The sequence below is a fragment of the Cydia fagiglandana genome, chromosome 6 (genome assembly GCF_963556715.1).
Source record: "Cydia fagiglandana chromosome 6, ilCydFagi1.1, whole genome shotgun sequence".
NCBI classification, from domain to species: domain Eukaryota; kingdom Metazoa; phylum Arthropoda; class Insecta; order Lepidoptera; family Tortricidae; genus Cydia; species Cydia fagiglandana.
Window position 1 is genome coordinate 6,994,750 of NC_085937.1, and position 15,429 is coordinate 7,010,178.

The 15,429-nt window shown below is 37.3% G+C and overlaps 2 protein-coding genes across 3 annotated transcripts in view; one reads left to right on the forward strand and one right to left on the reverse strand.

Annotated features, from left to right (window-relative positions):
• The first annotated feature begins 918 nt into the window (after positions 1–918).
• Positions 919–15,429, forward strand: part of LOC134665084 (alpha-L-fucosidase) — a 161,829-nt gene continuing 147,318 nt past the window's right edge. For both annotated transcript variants that reach the window (XM_063521894.1, XM_063521895.1), the window contains exons 1-7: positions 919–1,262; positions 1,481–1,619; positions 1,898–2,034; positions 2,223–2,552; positions 4,876–5,016; positions 6,018–6,379; positions 7,319–7,426. In XM_063521894.1, coding sequence (XP_063377964.1) covers positions 1,028–1,262; positions 1,481–1,619; positions 1,898–2,034; positions 2,223–2,552; positions 4,876–5,016; positions 6,018–6,379; positions 7,319–7,414 — 1,440 coding nt within the window. In that variant the 5' untranslated portion in view covers positions 919–1,027 and the 3' untranslated portion in view covers positions 7,415–7,426. The remainder of the gene's footprint in view (positions 1,263–1,480; positions 1,620–1,897; positions 2,035–2,222; positions 2,553–4,875; positions 5,017–6,017; positions 6,380–7,318; positions 7,427–15,429) is intronic.
• LOC134665105 (TBC1 domain family member 9) overlaps positions 8,763–15,429 on the reverse strand; it is a 45,401-nt gene continuing 38,734 nt past the window's right edge. Inside the window, exons 18-19 of the mRNA XM_063521928.1 lie at positions 13,208–13,323; positions 8,763–12,684 (exon numbers count right to left, since the gene is read on the reverse strand). Coding sequence (XP_063377998.1) covers positions 12,463–12,684; positions 13,208–13,323 — 338 coding nt within the window. The 3' untranslated portion in view covers positions 8,763–12,462. The remainder of the gene's footprint in view (positions 12,685–13,207; positions 13,324–15,429) is intronic.

Below are 15,429 nucleotides of genomic sequence, written 5' to 3' on the forward strand. Positions count from 1 at the left end.
ACTCAAACGAAACCAGATTAATCCTCCTCTCTACTCAAGAAGAGGCGAAATTTAGATGTTGTATGGAAGGCCATCGCGCATTTATGCCGTCTTTTTCTAGCTTAGAGGTACAATAATGTATACCCCCATTACTCCCTACACACTATAGTTAATAGATAAAAATATTGTCCTGTTATACCTATGATAGTATGAGTACATTGGTAATATGGTAATAGCAATAGCACTGTGTGTTGTTCCATATTCTTGTATATAAAACGTCCACTCAAACGAAACCAGATTAATCCTCCTCTCTACTCAAGAAGAGGCGAAATTTAGATGTTGTATGGAAGGCCATCGCGCATTTATGCCGTCTTTTTCTAGCTTAGAGGTACAATAATATAGAGATGACACGGGGGAGGGGCCAAACGACCGAACGAGATGCACTTATGGAAATTTCAGTAGGAGTAGCAGAGAAAGCGGTATAATGCTTGTCCTTGTCACAGTCTCACTTTTTGTTTGTTCCCCACCAAAAATTTACTATGGTTTATGGTGGGCAACAAATAACTCGACTGAATTACGTAGAATGTTTTTGGTATGTTGTCAGGAATATTAAAACGTGTTTTTAATATTGTCGCTTTGGGTATGTTTTGTCTCTAACGGAGGCACGCGTATAGCTCATCTATGTAATACTATGTTTATGTTTTCTAGTGACGAAACGAAATTTGACAGAAGTGGTTTGTCAAACTATACCTAAGGTTTGTGAGGCCTTTTGGTAACTGGCAACTCAACATATTTGTTTTTAATTTTTAATAAGTAACTTCCTTCCGTTGCCCTCTCAGTTGATTGGTCGACTCGATATTTTGAATCGTTTGAGGCTTGACTGTCAGTGTCACTTTCATTCAATCAGTCATAATCAGGTTTTGGTAGAAGCTGGTCGTACCGTTAGTTGCGCAAAGTTGTTTTGAACTTGTGATAACAACTAACGGTAAAGATAACAATTAATAGTCTTTGTGTTCTATATTTATATTACGCTAAGAAGTCATCTAAAATGAAATGTGTGCTGCTGTTTTTTCTGCTCCCTCTTATAAGTGCAAAAATTCGTAATAAAAGATTCTATGTGGAAAACTTCGATGTGTCGCGGCGTTACATCCCTAACTGGGATGATTTGGATACTCGACCTCTGCCCCAGTGGTACGATGAGGCCAAGATAGGTATTTTCCTGCACTGGGGTGTGTTTTCTGTTCCAAGTTTCGGTTCTGAATGGTTTTGGAATGATTGGCAAGGTAAGTTAAGAAAACTTTTTCTATTATAATATCATTGCGCCTGAACTAAATCAAATTCTTTGTAAGTACTTTACTGTTGGCTTAAGTTCATTATTAATTTGCCATGCCTAGCATAGTGCCTAGCTTAAAAATATTATACATATAAGAAAATCTTTCAAAAGCAGACTTCTGTCTGATTATCTTTATACATTTTATAATTTCTATAATATCTTTTGTAGGGAAAAAAGATAACTACACAAACTTCATGAAGAAGAACTACCCGCCAAACTTCACTTACCAGGAGTTTGCTCCGATGTTCACCGCTGAGTTCTTTGACCCGGAAGAGTGGGCTACCCTGTTCTCTAATGCTGGAGCCAAGTAAGTATCTTACATTGTTAGCTCTGTTAACAAAGTTACATATGAACTAAGTATTCTGCACTGTGGGGTACTGTGGTATAGCCAGTGCAGCAAGCATAGCTTAGCAGTGTATTTACCTTATTACCTACCTATGTTTTATTTTTGGGCTAGCCAAACGAGGCGTCCCGTATATGGAGGTGATAACTTGATAAACCTTCCTTCAAATTTGCCGCCATTTTAAGTGATGAATATATTTGGCCAGATTATATGTCTAAATTGAAATTGTATATGTTACACAGTTATATAGTCCTCACAACCAAACACCACGAAGGCTTCACTCTGTTCCCGTCCAAGCGGTCCTACAGCTGGAACGCCGTCGACGTCGGCCCACATCGCGATTTGGTCGGTGACTTAGCGAAAAGCGTGCGCGGTGCAGGTAGGTTTGCTATAGACCAACCACTTAAATGAATCCTCGCCTGCGCGGTACGAGGGCGTACATTTAAGCGGTCGGTCTATAGATCGATGGACCAAAGACCTAATGTCTAGACAAAATATTAAAATGTAGAGATTTATGTAGCGAGATACACAATTTTTTAAAACTTTTCCTTTCTCCCACATTTGCAGGACTCAAGTTCGGCGTCTACCACTCGCTTTACGAGTGGTACAATCCCATCTACCTAGAAGACAGGAAAACGAACTTCACTACAAGGACTTACGTCATCAACAAGCTATGGCCAGACTTGAAACAGCTGATCAACGACTACCACCCCTCAGTTCTCTGGGTCGATGGGGACTGGGAGGCCTATGACCGTTACTGGCATTCGCAGGAGTTCCTGGCTTGGCTGTACAATGACAGTCCGGTTGCTGATGAGATTGTGACTAACGATAGATGGGGGATCGGCTGCTATGGCAAACATGGAGATTTTTATAACTATGCTGACAGATATAATCCAGGTACCTATATTACTTTTGGTAAGTGTCCGCGCGCGATCTCTTAAGGGGCCCACTGATTACCATTTCGCCGGACGATATCAGCCTGTCAGTTAAAAGCAAAATTAAAGGTAATCTGTGGGTACCTTTAGGATTGAGCCGTTTAGCTATGGAAGAGGACACTGATGAGCAAGCAGAAGGGCCAAGATGGCCGGCTCTTTATCATGTCACCATGCCTGTCACGTCCTAACAAGTTAGTATGTAAGTGCGAAAGTGACATGACAGGTGATAGAAACGCAACCATAATACCTGTGCAGGGGATTTCCGTTTCCTCGATTTATAAATTATTAGGCTATTGTTAACGATATAGCTTCTGTTCTTTACTTCTTTACTCGCATGACATAACTAATCATACTTAACAGGAAATAAGTTTTTTGCAAAAATTTCATTTTTGGTACAAGCTTTTATCGCTGACTGTACTTTTCTTACGACAGACAACTAATACTCATCGAGACAATTCTAAAAACCCCTAACACAATTAGGTTACGTTGTTTCAACACAGAGTTCCTATGGCCACCTACTGTCTCCATCATCAGATCAGCTCGATGGTACCATAATATTGCATTGTCATCCGATTTATACATGCATGCAAAATTTCAGCTCAATCGGAAACAGGGAAGTGGATCAAATTTAACTTGCAAGATTTGATTACACACAGGCAGACAACGGTCAGGCCCCAATTTCACATCGGTGACAGGTGCGACAATTGTAAAATCACTGTTGCTGACGTCACAGGCATCTATGGGCTGCGATTACCACTTACCATCGGGCGGGCCGTATTCCTGTTTGCCACCATCATTGTAGTATTAAAAAAAACTTTATTATATCGGAAAAAACAGATATTTATCTTGCTAAGTTTATGACAATTGTCAAAGATTTAGAAGAATTTTAGGTATTAATTCTTGACAGGTAATGAGTTATATGTCGGAATTTCGTGACAATTGTAGTGTTTCTTGTGACAATTGTCATAAACTTAGCAAGAGAAATATCTGTTTTTTTCCGATATAATAAAGTTTTTTTTAATAATACAATGATGGTGGCAAATAGGAATACGGCCCGCCCGATGGTAAGCGGTAACCGTAGCCTATGGATGCCTGTGACGTCAGCAACAGTGATGTTTTACAATTGTCGCACCTGTCACGTTGGTGAAACAGGGGCCAGGTGAAACTAAATAATAGCTTGTAACAATGATATTTTGTTAACGAGTGCATATGAATAGGTGTTATGTATTTACTTAACCTTTGTTTATTGTTATTGTCGTATTGTTTATATATGTGTATAGTATAGGTGTCATGTATTATGATAACTATGAAACTAAGTCCATAATGCCATATCTGTTAGATGTACATTATCTATAATTTTTTCGCAATTGAGCGCATACATATATATCAAAATCCACACTAACCTAAATAAGTAGTTGATTTCAAAACCAATTAAGATAAGTATAAGTTCTGATAAGTAATCGAGGTTGACAAACAACGTTCCTTCACTGGAACTGGACTTAGATATTTACGGCAGATAGTTAAATATTTGAGAAACGCGGTTATTGGTTAGGCAGATAACTTTTGTGTTTTGGCGCTTTGCGTTATTGGCGTGAAACTGAGAAACTAAAATCGGCGTGAAAACAATGTATGCCCTACATTTCATACTCTTTGATACTACAGGTTGTCCCAGAATTCGACGTCAAGCCGTAAACGGATGATAGACCAAGTCATAACAGTTATCATAAAAATACAAAAAAAATCCAACTCATGTTCTTTAAAAATTATGGTCACTTTAAAAATTCACTAAAAAATCCACACCCTGTAATTATTCAACATTACACAATAATAAAAAAATTAGAATAAATTATGGAATTTGTAGTAACAAGAGTTAAAGAACCATTACAGGGTGTGGATTTTTTAGTGAATTTTTAAAGTGACCATAATTTATAAAAAACAAGAGTTGGATTTTTTTTGTATTTTTATGATAACTGTTATGACTTGGTCTATCATCCGTTTACGGCTTGACGTCGAATTCTGGGACACCCTGTATAAGACAGGGGTCTCCAAACTTTTTTACCTGAGGACCATATTGCGCGTCAGAAACTTTCGCGCGGGCCACCGTCGGTTTTTGCGCCGGGGGAGGGTGTCTGGTTGATGCTGTTAGGAACAGTTCCATTCTCAATGAATGCTGAACCCCTGGAGCCTGGCTCACGGACAGTGGGCACTGGATTAGAACGCGTCGCGGACCGGGGCTTGGAGGCCCCCGCTATAAGACATTCACTAAGAAGTTTGTGTATGTACAGGTAAACTCTTGGCCCACAAATGGGAGAACGCGTTCACGATGGACTCTAAGTCGTGGGGTTACAGGAGGAATGTTAAGCTGAGCGAGGTGCTCAGCTTCGACGAGTTGTTGTACCAGGTCGTGTCGTCCGTCAGTTGTGGAGGTAACATTTATTACAGGGACCTACAGAGACTTATCCCTTCAAGTGGCGGTCGACCTGTGAATGGTCGATGCGAAAACCAGTAAACTGTCATCCACCAGTGAGTGGTTAATGAGGTGTTGCCGTATTTAGAGGTGAAATTGAATGCATTTAAGTATAGTTACGCTCTTCTAGCGCCCAAAATTAGGTAGCGAGTTAGAGAAGGATAGCATACCATAAGAAACACAAAAACACGTGGTATAAAATTTGTTGGAATGAAATATCAATTACCTCCAATAATCAATTAGTTTTATGGTGGTATTCATTTTTAACAAGGAAACTGGAAAACTGTCATTCTTCCGGAGTTTTATTAGGTCTGGCCAAATATATAAACATTAGAATAATTTAATTGCTATATTCAAATGGCCTATTTAACGCTGATTCTAACAATATGTGATTTAATATACTTTCAGACAGAAAAGCTTAAACCGACGATTTTGAAAAATTTTCTTTATCTGCGCTGACCATCCGCCCCGCCACTTGACTACTTTTCGCGTTTTTGCTGGCGCCTGGCGCCACTTGAAAGGTTAAATTACGGGTGATTTCTGGGCCCACAAATGGGAAAACGCGTTCACAGTGGACTTCAAGTCGTAGGGCTACAAATTGAGTGTAATCTAGAGTGCACTGATCAGTGCTCAAGCATTCCAGAAGTTATGGACGTACACTCAAACTTTTACTCGCAGGTTCTAAGTTACTTAATTTCTTAAAACGTTAATAAGAGAGGTTTGTTCGCTGACAATTAAGGTCTCTTTTCGTTCAACGCCATGAAAGTTGTGTAGACACACTAGTCACCAACAACGCATCACTTTAACTTAAAAAAAACTTAACCATTGTTTTATACTCTCGCTGGCCAACGTTTCTGAATTGTGATTGAACTGAAAACAGATTCAAATGGACAAACACAAGAAAACGTCCCACCCAACGGCTTCAAAGCCAATTTAAATAATCCACTTGTAATATTTCAGGTAACGTCCTAATCAACGTCGGCCCGACCAAAGAAGGCACAATTGCCCCAATCTACCAAGAACGCCTCCTGTCCCTAGGTGCCTGGCTCGACATCAACGGTGAAGCCATCTACGCCTCCTCACCCTGGCTTCACCAGAATGACTCCGCCAATACCGACGTCTGGTACACTTGCCGTAGAGCCGAATACAATGTACAATCGCCCTCATCGAAGCCTTCGAATACTGATAGTTTGACAGCTATCTATGCGATAGCGCTGAAATGGCCGCAAGACAGCGTGCTGGTGGTTAAGGATATAACGATGACGTTACATAGTGGAAATTATAAGATTGAGATGTTGGGTAACCCGGATGTTAAAATAGAGGTATGTTTATGGTTAATTGCCCCTTGCCTCAGCTATCGTCAGATATGGAAGATGGAGGAAGCGTTTCGTAAAGCGCAAACGATTGGCATCTTGGCTAGGCTCCCAGGTCCCCTAGGATCAAAAAATGAATTTGTTCATTTTCCAAATCTTGTAAGAGTGGACCACTATGATACCGCGATATCTTGAAAACAAATTCTACTAACATAGTACACTGATATCTACATGTACTATTACTTGTTATTAATCATCATCATCCTCGCGTTATCCCGGGCACGGTTCATGGGAGTCTGGGTCCGCTTGGCAACTAATCCCGAGAATTGGCGTAGGCACTAGTTTTTACGAAAGCGACTGCCATCTGACCTTCCAACCCAGAGGGGAAATTAGGCCTTGTTGGGATTATGTTTCCTTACGATCTTTTCCTTCACCGAAAAGCGACTGGTAAATATCAAATGATATTTCGTATATAAATTCCGAAAAACTCATTGGTACGAGCCGGGCTTTGAAACTTTGAACCCGCGACCTCCGGACTGAAAGTCGCACGCACTTACCGCTAGGCCACCAGCGCAGCTTACTATTACTTGTAATAACAAATTAAATAAATTAATATTTATTATTATTATTTCTTTATTCATCATTTCTCTTAGGCTAGGGTTTTTATAATATGAATATAAAAGTAAAATATAAAAACACTTACAAAACAATAAAAAATACATATAAACACATTATAAAAAACCTAACCTAGGGTGCCGCCAGCAGCGGGGCACGGCCCAAGCTACACGGTCAGGGCTGCAGAGAGAGGAACCGACGTACTATCCGCGCCGTGTCCAAGATCACCGCCTTCTGCATCTGTCCCTTGATCCAACCACCTAGCGAGAGTCTCTCAAGATTATTATTATTTATATTTATTTTGTTGTATTAATAAATGTAATTTTTTTTCAGTGGATGATAAACGATGGGCGAGCTTTGATCTTGTTGCCGAATAAAGCTGTGGTCAAGTCTACCAACGCGTGGGTACTGAAATTTACTTTAAAATAAATGTATTTTTTAGTAACTCGTGTTTTTTTTTTTACAATCTACCTAGCCCAGCCAGTTTTAATGCCTGTGCACACCGGCTGCGTGTGCGTGACGTGCGGCGTTGTAGTATACAGATCCTTATGAGAGACGGCACACCGCTTGCGTGAGGTGTGCGTGTGCGGCTCCAACATTTTAGCGCATACGCACCTGCACGTCACGCACACGCAAGCCGGTGTGCACAGGCCTTTAAGGCCAAACAAATTTACCTCTCCATAGAAAATGGACCAGCCAAAATGTATGAAACAGCCAAATTTCTTTTCGCTATTTCGGGATTGGTCCCATATTAAAAGTTACTCAATATAATCCCTAAACCTCAGTGGCAACGACAATGCATTTGTTTTTTGGCCACCCCGTATAAAGTGGCTAAACCATGAATCTAGTATATACAATACACTGGATCAGACATGAGGGGTTGAGGGAAATGACTGAACGGGATAGTTTTATGTACCTTTTAGTAAGAGTGGCAGCGAAACCGTAATTATTGTTTGTCCTTATCAGTCTCATTTTTTTTTTATTCTCCACCGTAAATTTAGTATGGATTATGATGGGCAACAAATAAATTCGAGTAATTATAGTGTCGCATTGCGTATGTTTTGTTCCTCAGGGAGGCACGCGTGTAGCACATCTATATCATCCTACCATCTATGGGATAAACATATTGTAACCCACCTTCTACCATATGGATAAGATGTGATGCGATGTTTTGTCAGTAAACATGCCACTATACTTCGTTTTTTTTAGCATTAGAAATTAGGTAAACAATCTTGATGTGTCTTTTAATTGAAAAACACATTTTAAAAATAAGTTACGGCAAATACGTAACAATTATGAATCTAATACGATCATTTATATTCTCGTGCTTTCATAAGTAATAGTTTTTGGTTTTTTTAAAAGCATTTTTCAATTAAAAGACATGCCAAAATCGCTTACCTTCTTTCAAGTTCTTTCTAATGCTAAAAAAAACGAACTATAGGTATTTTATTTATGCTAGTGCATAACTCTACACGATAACGTGTGGCACGTGTATTTAGCACGTAGATACAATAAGTAGGTACGTAAAATACGATTGTTTAAGTATATTTTATTTTTAATTTAATTGCTATTGTTTTAACTTTCGCTTTGGCTGCGTCAGGGGGAGAGGATGGGACGCTAGTGTGCGTAAAGCACCACCTAGCTGGCTATAATTAGTTTTTCAAAAAACACAATTTGACCGAATCATTAGTACGTCACAATGCGAGTAAGTATACGAGAATCCGACGAAACAAGAACTCGACGAATCGGGAACTAACCAGAAATAAAACCCAATAGATAACGTCAAACAAGTGTATTCATGTATACGATCTTTAGTATAACAGAATAATCTGGTAAACGGTTGGAATACATAATTAGATAACCCCAAATTGTGCATAGATTACATTAGGAATGATTTCTACATCAAGATTGTTATAGGATCGAAAACTTTATAGACTGTTTAAATTTGCAACTAAACTAAAAAATAACATATGTAGTTAATTTCTGGATGAAGCAATTTCCAGTGCTTTGACAAATTTTAAGTAAAACGAATAAAACATAATTTCTTTAATAATCTGTTGAGATAAGATATAAGATTTGTTAATAACATGACACTGTATAATACAAAACTAGACTCTACAGGGCTAAACATACTTCATACATATTTTTATAAATAATGGGACTTATTCTTATTTAAGAAGCATAATAAAATTGGATGGTGTTAAGCAAAAATTAGTCATCCCACATCCATTTTTCAATAAAATTTCAACCTTATGCGTCAATATTTTGAGTTGACATCTTATTGAAAAAACAATGTGGGTTGACACATTATTGCGTATCAGCATCCAATTACAATATTGTCTGGTATCGGGTCGTACCCAATTTGTGTAGAGGCTTCTGGTATTACTGGTTAACATAAGTATAAGCTTATAAAAATATACTTCAATTTCGATAATATAGCTATAAAGAAAAAAAAAGTATTTAATCGTAAAGACAGTTACATAGATTTCACCATAGACAAAATGATCTTAGTATGTATACTATAGTTCGTTTTTTTTAGCATTAGAAGAAACTTCAAAGAAGGGAAGCGATCTTGGCATGTCTTTTAATTGAAAAACGCTTTTTAAAAATCAATAACTATTACTTATTAAATAAGAAGAATATAAATGATCGTATTAGATTCATAATTGTTACATATTTGCCGTAACTTATTTTTAAAATGTGTTTTTCAATTAAAAGACACATCAAGATTGTTTACCTAATTTCTAATGCTAAAAAAAACGAGGTATAGACGTTTGCTAGCCAATGTATGCAGTTTGGGTGCGGGCCCCGTCACCCCTCGTCGAACGACTGTATAGACTAACCCTAGCATGTAGTTCAAATCATCAGTCAAAACCGCTAGACCGCAAAATCTGTCTACTATAGTTTTACTGTCTATGGTTTTAGTAAATGATTTAAGGTGCTTGGGAATATTTCGCACCGATTTCGCGTGGATACCAGCGATACCATACAAATAAGGTATATAAACACTTATCCCCTTATTAATAAACGTTTACTAAAGTTGACAAGCCGATAATAATCGTTTGTCCCTTTCCAACGTATTGGTATGGATTATGATCGGAAGGGACAAACGATTTTTATCGGCTTGTCAACTTTAGTAGACCTTTATGAACAAGGGGGTTTGTTCATTGGCTTTAACTGTCCAATACTTAATAATTGCACTACATCCATAAACGGTGTATATTAGCGAAGCACCATTATTTTACATATGAAGCATTTGCAAGCTATGAAATATGCAATCCCTCAGTACTTTCCTAAAAATATTTAGCTTAAAAAATAAAATATGATTAATACAACTACATATTATAATTAATATGGCTAGTTTATAAATTCATTTAAAAATAAAACTTGGGACTTTAAAAGTGCCTATATAGATCTATAACAATGTTTTTTGTTGATTTTAAAATATATGAAAAAGTTAATAATAAAGTATAATGAAATCAAATAATTAATGGCATGAGATTAAAATAAACCTGATAGATTAGCAGTATTGTACATTGTAGACAACTAATTTGTTTCTTTGAATGTTAAAAATTAACTGATGTTTCTCTTTTTCTGTAAATAATACCATTCTGTAAAAAAAACACGTTCCTAAGTTTTGGCAATTCATATTATTATAATGGCTACAAACGTTAACTCACCTCTTTTTACTAAAATTCATGGTAATACATAAGGAAAAACCCATTTGTTCCCATTTAAAAAAAGTATTAAAAATAAGAAAATAAAATTTGGAATGTTATTTTTTATCGCTTATCATGCGAATATTGCGAATGTTTCAAATTATAAAAAAATACAAAGCAATAAATTTAGACAGGGCCATAAATTTCATATATTATCATACCTGTATAATTTTGACCTAAAAACACAGCGCATTCGGTAGTTATGCGATTTTTAATGAAAAAATAGTAGCATTCAAAGCTAGACGTATTGGTAACGTTTTTAAGTTACATTTTATTAGTATTTTATTTACAAGTAAAACAATCGTAGGTAATTTTCTTGTTTAAGAATTAAAGGATAATGTTACACTAATCAGTAAAATAAACAAATATTCGCACATATGTTAGTTACTAACAGAAAAAGTAATACATCAATACAATAGGAGCTCGCCATACAAACACCTACTGCCCTATTCGAACTTTAAGATACATCAATTAATTAAAAGATCTAGAAACGATATGGATTAGATGAGTCAGTCTCAAATGTGACGTTTCTTCAAACAAAAACGTCACTATTGACACTGACACATCTAATCCATCTCGTTCCTAGATCTTTTAATTGACAGATCTTTGACACTGACACATCTAATCCATCTCGTTCCTAGATCTTTTAATTGACAGATCTTTGACACTGACACATCTAATCCATCTCGTTCCTAGATCTTTTAATTGACAGATCTTTGACACTGACACATCTAATCCATCTCGTTCCTAGATCTTTTAATTGACAGATCTTTGACACTGACACATCTAATCCATCTCGTTCCTAGATCTTTTAATCGACAGATCTTAAAGTTCGAATCGGGCCGCTACTCTTCAAAATAGAGATCGTTTCGGATACCATTAACAAAGATTCATTGATTGTATACGATGTGTAAAGTCAAAGGAAAATTCGTGCCTTCGAATTTGACAGCTAAACAAGATAGCGCTGTACATCGCCAGCTGTTTTGCATTAACATAATAGTCAAACGTCAACTTTCATCATCTAAATAGAGTATTTGACTGTATTTATTAATAAATTATTTTACACCATGCATGAAATAAATCACCAGAAGATTAATAGAGAAACGTAGACAGCAGTTATTTTTGATCAATTTCTATTATTAAACCCGTATAAAACTATAAAGAGTAGTAATTAAGAGTAGTAAGGGCCACTTGCACCATCCTACTTACCCGGGGTTAAGCGGTTAAAGCGTTAACCTGGTGTCAAATTGTACTGGAAACAATGGCAACTCCAGGTTTAACCGGTTAACCTCGGGTTTGTGGGATGGTGCAAGTGGCGCCAAGAGGAGTAATTTCATCGTGACGTCACATGCTAGTGTTTCATATAAATTCCATAGTAGCAAAATCTTTTTGACAGATCGAAAAAAGAAACTGATTTTGACTAGTTACAGCGCCCTCTACATAAGGTTTTAAATTCGAAGCACGAATTTGTCGTGACTTTAAACATCTAATACAATCGATGTATCATTGCTATTACAAAATAAAGTACATACTACTGGTAGACAGATACCAAAATACAAGTACATTGCGGGAGCGTTACTAATCGCTAAAACCCTTTGCTTGGTCAATGGGTACATATTCTTATTAGTTGCTGTCATACTTTTAACAAAAGATAATCGCTAGAACATGACGTAGCAATTTTACAATGCATATATTGCGCAAAAGGCCTCATTAAATCTCTTACACAATTAGAAATGCATTTATAGTTTTCAAATACCTTCACGACATCGATTGAAGCCTGTCTCTTTGTTTCAAGGCTTCTAAATCAGGTAATATGGATATTTTCTCGTTGAAGAACGCCTCTAGAGGTTCCTGCGAGAGCATCGTGGCGAGGAACTGCTCAAGGGAAATGGACCATTCGTCGTCCGTCGAAGGTTCGGTTTCCTTTGATGGAGATGGCTCAGTTTCTTGGTCAGAGGTTGTGTTGCCGTTGGGATCCATCTATAAATAACAACGTTTTATATGTGTGATTTAAGATTAGTAAATTAGTAAAGCATATTTTTTTATGTTAAGCAAGTACTCATTGATTTAGATTTAAATCCTAACCGGCTAAGTAAGCAGGGATGTTGCGGATGCAGATTCTTTGTCATCCGCGGATGCGGATATTTAAAGGCTCAGATCCGTAGATGCGGATGTCATGATTAGGTACTTAAAAACGTCAAATATTACATTTTAGTAATTTTTATTTAAAAAAAACGAATCGTTTAGTATTTGAGCAAGTAACTTTGCCGATTTTTCTGGATCTAGACGATTTCGTTATAGGTAATGACGAAATAACCTATCGCTTAAGCCGCCGCTAAGACGTTCCTGTACCGACTTGTTCGGCATCCGCATTAAGCTCCGCATCGATTTAGTGCGGATGCGGATTTTGAAAATTCTGCTGAAGTTCTGCGGTTGCGGATGCGAATATTCGCAACATCCCTGCTAGTAAGTTTAATATAGACGGTGAACAACAGTATCTTACTTGTCGCATCGCGGACTGCTTTTCGGCGGCGGCCAAGTACAGGCTGTCCTGTGATATCTCGCGGTCCAGACTCGGCCGCCGGTGGTTCCATTCACCCATCTTCAAGAGAAGCGTACCTAGAAACCAAAATTATAAAGGTGAAAACTTGTATGTTTAGATGAATTTAGATTTGTAGTGTTGAGAGATATTTTATTTCTCGAAATCGATCCCAAAGCGGGAGGCGTGGTTTTTACACGGATAAAGTTACGGGTAAACTATGACAACTCTGATAGAGGCATCCTTAAATTTGTCAATGCAGATTGTGACAGGGTTTCCACTGACTCTTATGGCCGTATAGTGAATGTGGGATTTAAAAAATCTTCAAGTCCCATGTAAGCTATATCGAGTCATAAACGACAATCAAACTTAAATTTTAAATTGAAACCTCAAGATCCTTTTTCGGTTCGCAAATGTAGGTCCTCTGAAGCTCCAGAGGTTCAATTTGGATTTAGTTTAGTTTAGCCGTGTATGCACTAGCGGCAGCATCGGGTCGAGCTGCATCTATAGTTCGTTTTTTTTAGCATTAGAAATAAGGTAAACAATCTTGATGTGTCTTTTAATTGAGAAACACGTTTTTTTTTAACCCTTTGACCGCCGTTGGCATGTATACAAGACAACGATAGAACGATACACTGGCGCCGCTGTCTTGTATACAAGACACAAATTCAACCGCTCGGTAAATGTGAAAAAACATCAATTGTAGTATTTTTTACACTCGTGTTAATGTTTTAGGTCTTTGATTTTTAAAATAATTGCATTCAAAGCAGATAAATAAATCCGTTCTTTTATAATAAGGCAATCAAAAAAATTTGCTCCAGTTTTCAACGTTTTTCATGTTCCTCGTCGCCGTTGTCTTGTATACAAGACAGCTAGGGATGGGAATGTTAACTCGATATGAGAATATTAGAGGTGCAACGGATAGTTGTTTGGCCAGATACCGGATATTCGGCCTGACCATCGGCCGAATATCTGGTATCCGGCCGCCGGATATTCGGCCAGCGGAGCTGCACCTACATTTCAGTTTTTCAGGTGCGCATTCTGCAGTTTTGACCTGTTTCTAAGTGAACGATCACGAGGACACATTTCTAGGTTCGAAATGAGTTCGAAGTCAGTGGAATCTCTAAATTGTTTTAAAATAATAAACAAGTACGATTATGACCGTGACTGTTTCTTAAATCCAATTTGTTTACTCCGAAATCAAGCAATGGTACTATCCGGTATCCGGCCGGATAATAGGGCACTATCCGGTATCCGGCCGGATATTAAAATACTGGCCGGATACCGGATAGTAACCGAATATCCGGTGCATCTGTAGAGAATATTCAAATTAAATATCAAGTGGCCAATCTGGTTTTATTTAAGCATTTGAACACCTGATGTTAAGGTGGTTCTCCTTATCTGAATTTCATACAATTGTATTTACAGATTTTCTCATAATAAGTTCATTTCCCGCACTTTAAACCTTGATCCATATCTTAATATGGATCGTTTGTTTTTGCAAAATGAAAAATTATGACCAGTTATTCAATGATATTATTTACAAATTCATTTAAAAATTTAGAAGATTTTGCTCTAACGCTTGTTTGTGTGAGTGATCTTTACGCTATCCATGTGAAACAAGATGGCGAGGTTAAGTTTAATCATAACCAACAAAGATGTCACTTTACCACAGGCGACCTGACTAAGTAGTGCCTAATTTGCTCGATAGGTGGTATTAGCGTAAAGGTATATGATTCACAAAATATATTGTACTGGTTTAGCTTACAAACCATTACCAGTAAAATTTAATCCCTTGATTAGTTATGTAGGTAACTACTAATCGCAGGTCAAGCCTGATTTGGTTTCTAAAGGGTTTCCAGGAATCTTCGACAATCATTTACCAGTTCCAATCTTGGATTGGCAGTAGGTAATAATTTATAATGATTTTAAATTATAATATTCTTTTTTTAATATTATAAATGCATTTTCATTGAATTATCAAAATTATTTCATTATTTATAACATTTCTAAAACATTATCATTGAGCCCGCGAAAGTGTGAAGGGTACTTTTATTCCATAGATAACCTGAGCGTTTTTCTACATCCATTTTTTCAAACTACCTACCTACCGCGTGATTTATTTCCCGTTCACCGTAAATTAGACTATGCTATACGGAATATCGCATGGTTTTAGTTGTGATCAG